This window comes from Melitaea cinxia, chromosome 7 (assembly GCF_905220565.1).
Source record: "Melitaea cinxia chromosome 7, ilMelCinx1.1, whole genome shotgun sequence".
Lineage (NCBI taxonomy): Eukaryota > Metazoa > Arthropoda > Insecta > Lepidoptera > Nymphalidae > Melitaea > Melitaea cinxia.
This window is the reverse complement of record NC_059400.1, coordinates 10,091,897-10,099,138: the sequence shown is the minus strand read 5'-3', so window position 1 is coordinate 10,099,138 and position 7,242 is coordinate 10,091,897. Positions and strand designations below refer to the sequence as shown.

At 29.5% G+C, this 7,242-nt stretch overlaps 1 protein-coding gene across 2 annotated transcripts; it reads left to right on the top strand.

Annotated features, from left to right (window-relative positions):
- The first annotated feature begins 3,221 nt into the window (after positions 1 to 3,221).
- Positions 3,222 to 6,511, top strand: LOC123655340 (U-scoloptoxin(05)-Sm1a). 2 transcript variants are annotated; one of them, XM_045591152.1, is made up of 4 exons: positions 3,222 to 3,417; positions 3,522 to 3,677; positions 4,081 to 4,215; positions 5,216 to 6,511. In XM_045591152.1, the coding sequence occupies exons 1-4, from the start codon at positions 3,357 to 3,359 to the stop codon at positions 5,419 to 5,421; spliced, it is 558 nt and encodes a 185-aa protein (XP_045447108.1). In that variant the 5' UTR covers positions 3,222 to 3,356; the 3' UTR covers positions 5,422 to 6,511. The 2 variants fall into 2 exon arrangements, with proteins under 2 accessions (XP_045447108.1, XP_045447107.1); XM_045591151.1 differs by lacking the exon at positions 4,081 to 4,215.
- The last annotated feature ends 731 nt before the right edge of the window (positions 6,512 to 7,242 follow it).

The following is a 7,242-nucleotide window of genomic DNA, read 5'->3' as shown; positions in this document are numbered from 1 at the left end:
CTTTTTATTGATTCTTATTTACATTTAGATAGAATGTAAATTATTTTTAAGAATATTATAATGACAATAGTATCCATCTTTGAACTGCCTACTAGGTACGTAAGATATTTAAGTTCGCATTTATAAGTAGAATTATAATGTACAAATTAAAGTTTTCATGAGTACATAAGCTTCTGCTCATGCATATTGTGATTTATAAACTATGGTAAAATATTAGTATAAAGATGTTATATATAAAAATAATGAGGTAGATAAATTTGTTTTTTGAGTTAAATATTAATATTGTATAACATCGAATTTTTCAGAATACGTCCATAGAATTATAGCTAATAATTATAAATAACATTACTAAGCTACTTAAACTTTAATTTAAGTATAGTACATTATTTTGTAATAAATATTTTTATAGAGGTATGATGTAATTGAAAAATAAAATCGAAACTGATTAAATAAATCATTTTAAGTATATATTTATAATTTTTTATTTTCCTTTGTCCAATAGTGTTCTTTCACAACGAAATTAGAATATATATAAAAGTTAAGTCGAGAGAGAATTTCATTGCTCCATATTCAGCCTGATGCCCATTCTTTGAGATAAAACGACCTTCTGCCAACATACAATGGTCCCGCCTCACTCGATCCACTTGTTTCTAAAACGCCTGTTTAAATAGTCTCTGACAATCCTGGCATAGTGGTATGGTGCGCCGTCATTTTGAAAAAACATGTCTCGCCTCGTCTCTAAATCAATATCTTCAAGCAGGGGCTCCAGATTATTTCTTAAAAAATTTAAATATTCATCACCATTTAATCGGTCAGGTAACTGAAATGGGCCAATTAATTGTTTGTTGACAATTCCAGACCACAGATTTACGCTAAATTGTTCTTGGAAATTTCCCTGTCACGCAAGATGAGGATTATCGAAAGCCCAGGAATGGTAATTATGAGTGTTGAAAATCCCAGTTCGCTTAAAATGTGATTCGTCAGTCCATAAAATTGATTTAAAAAAGTTTTCATTGGCTGCTTGACGGAGCAACATTTCTTGGCAAAATCTAACTCGTCTGGGGAAATCTTCCGGTTTTAACTGTTGCACCCTTTAAATGTGATATGGGTGATAGCCCTCACTCTGAAGTATGCGGTGTGTCACAGATTTTGATATTCGAGTGTGGAGTTCAATGGTTCTGATGCTTACACTGGGATCTCTTTCTATTTCTTCAATAATTTCTTCTACCAATTCCGGGTTAATTCCCTTATTAGTGGCAGACGTCCTGGGATTGTTCCTGGTACTCTGCCTTGTCCAAATCGAAATGCAATCAAAGTCCGGTGTGAAAGCAATTTTTATCGCGTTCATGGTTCTCTATGCTCCATGATCGCGTTGATGAGTAACTGTCAGAGAAGAGGAATTGCTATCGCACTGTAAGCGCAGGGGGCAAGCAGACGACTAGCAGAGCAGTGTGACGTATTCAATTGTTTGTCATTATCATAAGTCACAGATTGCCTCTATCTCACTCTAACACTAGCTCATTATGTCATTAACTCGTTCAAGTTGTAACTTTCCCGACATCTGGCGCGGCTATCATACCCGATAACATAGATGAAGTAAAAAAGTCGTACTCATTGTAAACACGACCAATAGTATTACAATGTTTTAAACTTAAGTTTTCAAATATCAGACGTCGTATTTGAACCAAAATTTGAGAGTGATGCCATAAAGCTAACTTATTGATTTTTTTTCTGGTAGAAACTAGATAAACTAAGAAAGTTTTTAAAATTCTTTTAAATAAATTATTTCGTGGCTATTATTTTTTTTTAATCTTCGAAGTTATCATTTGTTTTGCACTTTTCTTTTTTTAAATATGTCTTTTACGTTTAAACACATGGTTTTGCTTTTAGAGTTTATTTGTGTACGTATCAGTTAGGACCGAAGGTTTAGCTAAATTACAAAAAAAAAAATTAGGCATTTATCTCAATTATTTACAAAGTTATGATCAAAAATAGCGCTAAGGTCGAAAAACATTGAAAAAGTAGAAAAAAAAAATCATATCTCCTAAACTATAAAGAATCGGATCATATACATAGGGGTGATTCGGAATCCCCAAGGGATGTTCTAGCTCTGGACTACCGCTTGACAGTCTTTGCTGGGACATTCTGTATATCATCTGTATATATATATATTAATGAAAGGTCTAATGTAAAGATAAAGATCAGACCATTACAGTGATGCTACAGTAGATGCCATAACTTTAGCTTTAACCATGAAATAACACATCATTCCTTAGTGATAAATAATTGACGTAGATGTACATAGTTGTAAACTTTTAATTTTACTTAACATTTTTCTAATTGTATAGTTATGATGAGTTATTAATACACCGTACTTGAGAAATTATAAACTTAAAATTACTTCCAAAATAAAAACAAGCGTATGCCTTTTATTTAAATTATATCTCACCTGGGTATGGCAGTTTGTAAAAATAAAAATAAAAAAATTATATCCCATATAACTAAATATTTTTATAAATGTTTAACTTTCTTTTAAAGCTCCCGCTTTTTAACCGACTTCCAAAAAAGGAGAAGGTTCTCAATTCGACTGTATTTTTTTTTATGTATCTGACATCAGAACTTTTGACTGGGTGGACCGATTTCGACAAAAAAAAAATTAATCGAAAGGTGGTGTGTGTTATTTGGTCCCATTTAAACTTATTTTAGATCTAACAACTACTTTTCGAGCTATATCTAATAATGCGTTTTTACTTGACGCTTTTTTCGTCGACCTACGTTGTATTATACCGCATAACTTTCTACTGGATGTACCGATTTTGATAATTCTTTTTTTATTGGAAAGGAGATATCCCTAGTTTGGTACCATGATAAGAAAACCAGGATTTGATGATAAGATCCCAAAGAAATCGAGGGAAACCTGAAAATCCGCATAACTTTTTACTGGGTGTACCGATTTTGATAATTTTTAATTTAAGCTTTCGAAGCTGGTGTTTATGATTTAGTCACATTTAAATTTTATCGAAATCTGATAACTACTTTTTAGTAATCTTTGATAATGCGTAGTTACTTGACTATTTTTTCGTCGATCTACGTTGTATTACTTGTCGGTGTAATTAAGGTCGTTTTTTTTTGTTTGCGAGTAAATACAATTATTGTCAGACTTATTTAAAAAAAATTTAAGTCTAAAACTGTTGCATTTTTTCATCTGACCACACCGCCGACACCGACAGCATTTTCATTTGCTAAGACTGTTTAACGATTAACGTTATGTACTCCAATGTTAAATAATAATATAATTAAACATTTTACTATAAATAAATTAAAAAGAAAGTCTGAGAGAAAAGCAGTAGTTAAAGATGTATAAAGTGATGACAAAATGTTTATTTGTAATGTTGACAGTAAATACGTTACAATCAGGTATTGACATACTAAAAACACGCCCAAGTTATTAATTTTGATTTGTTTGCATTTTTTTTGTTCCATAAATATTTCTTTTGTTTTATTATTTTAATTTATTGTAGTGGGTTCTATAAACTGTTACCAGTGTTCTGGGACTGACTCAAATGCACCATTTGAGTGTAATGAGTATTTAGAGTCTGATACCAATTTAGTTCCAAGTGATTGTGAAGGCATTCATGATGCTCAATATTGCATCAAACATGTTGGGAGGTTTGAAGGTATATGAATGACAGTTTAAAATAAAAATAATCTTCGGGGGTTGAATAACAAAATCTTTTTTATTTAGTTACACTTATCTCTTATCTAACCAATACACTAACCATTGATGTATTAAAACTAACTCAAGACAGACCGTAGATGCTGTTTGTGTAATTAAGTCCTAATATAAGAAAAATAACATGCTTTATATCTCCATCAAATTATAACTTTTGAGTTTTAACTTGACCCACCATAATAATGCTTACAATACTTGGTTTTCTTAATTGTGAATTTTATATATGAATAGTGTATTTTTTGTTTTAACAATTGTAACATTTTTTTATCCTAATAACAGTAAAACCATTGTTTAATCTAATTATATTTTGTTATACATTTCTTTAATGAAATAATTCACAGTTGAAGGGTTAGAATGTATCCAATGTAATTCCTCGTCCACATTGGAATGTGGTGATGGACTTATAAACCTGGACGGTGGGATTTTGAAGGCTACGTCCTGTGATCATGTGTTCAATGCACAGTATTGTATCAAATTAACAGGTGTCAATTACAACTAATATGCTTTATTATTGATTGCACTTAATGATATATACACTTTTGGAATTTAATATTTAATGCGAAAAAGGTGTGTGGTAATATGGCCTAATTATACTGCACTGCACTTTGTAAGGCTTTAAATAGACCATGACAAAGATTATGAAATAAATATTTATTATAATTCTATTATATTCATGTTTTAACTAAAGTGACAGTGAGTTTATCTTACAGAGATAAATTTTTGTTAAACACATTTTTTTTTGTTGGTGTATGTAGCGAGGATCAATTTGCCTTAAAATTTTAGATCTGAAAGTAACATTTTAATATGTGTGTGTGTTAATATTCTATTTAATTACAATACTGAATATTTAGCATTTAGGTGTTGTTAAATGAATTAGGTGCTGTTAAATATCAGTAGCTATTCAATTGGCTTTGACACATACCTTTACAACGGAGTAGCACACTATTAAGTCTAAATGTAATACTGGTGTACAGGGGAAGGGTTTGGATTTAAGCACCCTTTAAGTATTTATACACATGCATGTAGTAAATTCTATAACAAATTAGGACTACACAGTTTGAGAATTACAGCACAGGGTTAATGCTACTAACATGAATCTTTTGATAATTTTTTTGGTGAGTATAAATACTTAATTATATTTTAAACCAAATTAATACAAATTGTAGAGAACGTAAACAAAAATCAACCTAAATAGCAATTTTTGCTATCTAATATACACACAATTGACAATTTATGTACTTTGCAATTTTTAAAAATTTAATGTAATCTATTTATAATAATTTAACATTCTTTTGTTTACTTGAGCACAACTTCACAAATAGGTATGAATTTTTTTTTTAGTAGACAAACTAAAAAAAATATTGAGTAAATAATATATTAAAATTTATGAAGAATTAACCATTGTAAATATCAATCTAAAGTTAATTTTGTGTTATTCAACTATGGTCACAAAATTTTTTATTTCATTAAATTAAATTTCAGGTGGGATTAGCACAAAGAGATTTTGCTCATCTTTAGATTTAGGAAACTACTGTAACTACGTACAACTGCCTGGCGATAAATTGGAATATAGAACTTGCATTTACACATGTAGCATTGATGGATGCAACGGAGCTTCTAGTATTCAAGTGACAGCATTATATTTTTTGTCAGTGTTGCTTATAACAAATTATATCTTAAGATTTTAATGTATTTTAATTTTATATAAATAAGAAATATGCCATTATTGAATTATTGTACCTAACAATGTATGCCTAGCATTTAAAAATCTCTGACATTATCCATAATTATAATAAACAAGGGTAGGGGCACGAGGTGGGAAATGGACTTGAGACTGTATGTTGTACTCCATTCGAGTGTTTATTTACCCTAACTCAATCAAATATTTGTCGAATATCAAATAAAAAAAATAAGTGAAGAAAAAACCACTAATAAGCTAAGTTAGCAAAATAATACGGCTTTCAAACAGTGTTATGTTCTTGTGGTGAGTAAGGTGACCAAAGCTCCTGGGAGGCTAGTGGGTAGAGTCAGCAAAGCGCTTGCGCTTGTCAATATTACACCATTTCTATACTGCGGCTTGGTGGCTAATAAGCGCTTGCGATGTTTCTGGTGTTGCAAGCGTTTGTAAGGTACGCTAATTGCTCGCCATCAGGTAACCTTTCTCAAAGTCCAGTCAGCTTGTGCCCTGTTAACAGTAAGACAATTTAATGACTTTACCTAATGATGTATTTTTTACATATTTGAATCTCAGTACAACATTCCATTTATTGACTGTTAACAACATTCCATTCACTGAATGACTGTACCTAATGATGTTTTTTTAACATTCGAATCTCAGTAAGACGTTCCATTTATTTAAAAAAAAAAACACTACTTTTCTAAGTAAAGTTTATATATGAAAAAAAAAAGTTTTTTTATTTTTATTTTAGACCTACCTTACGCGTTATACGAAAGTAGCAACCATTGTGCGAATTCATAATAATCAATGTTATTAATGTCAATGTGTACAAAACTAGGGCATCAAAGACAACAAATAAATGTTCAAACATTTATTGAAAATTTGTGCTACACAAGCATAATATAAAAATACACAATAAATATTAACGTAACCCTAGCCACAAACCTAAATTTAGCTTATATGAAATAATACTTTCTGATCCGTTTCACTTACATATGTGTCGATGCATAAGTGGAATGTAATAAACTACTATATGAAAATATTGTACAACCCATTTTCTTTGCAATAAAAAAAAAAAAAAAAAATTGTGAGAAGTTAAACTCAAATTCTTTCTCTGTATTTCTTAATTTATCAATACTACAAGTATAGATTGTTTATCACAAACTGTTACATAATTTTCTTGCTTTAAGTAAAATTTAAATTTCCCAAGTAAAAGTTTGATTTGTTGCTTGCTCATTTTTTAAAACTATACTCGCAGTAAAGACTTTGATGCCTAAATAAAAGCTAGCTTACTACATTTATCTTGATATTCATTTCAAGCGTTATATTTAATTAAAGCAAAAAAGCTGTTTTAGGATGTAGCACCTACTCTAATGTTTACATTTAAGATACTAAACCAAAATATAAAGTCAATATAATGTATGTACAAAAATTTCAGGTAACATTTTTTGTACACTTTATTTTTAAACTGATGTTGGCAGTACATTTTTTGCAAATTACAAGTAGATACATACACGTGTAATACATTATTCAGAAACTATGACAAAAACTAGCTTAATACTATATACATTGATAAAAAGGCCTATATCATTTAAATGTAAAAGAAAAAGAAATTGGTTCCGAGATAGTCAATCATTATTAAAACAAAAAGTTTACATATATTTGTAAAAATATACAATAAAGTCAAAAATATATTCTTAATATTACATTTAAATCGAACACTTAAAAAAATTGTCACATATAAAGGAACAAACATAGTTTAAAATTAACAGGTAACAATAATAATTGTAAATAAGACTAAATTAATTACTAACAAATAAACTTAATGATA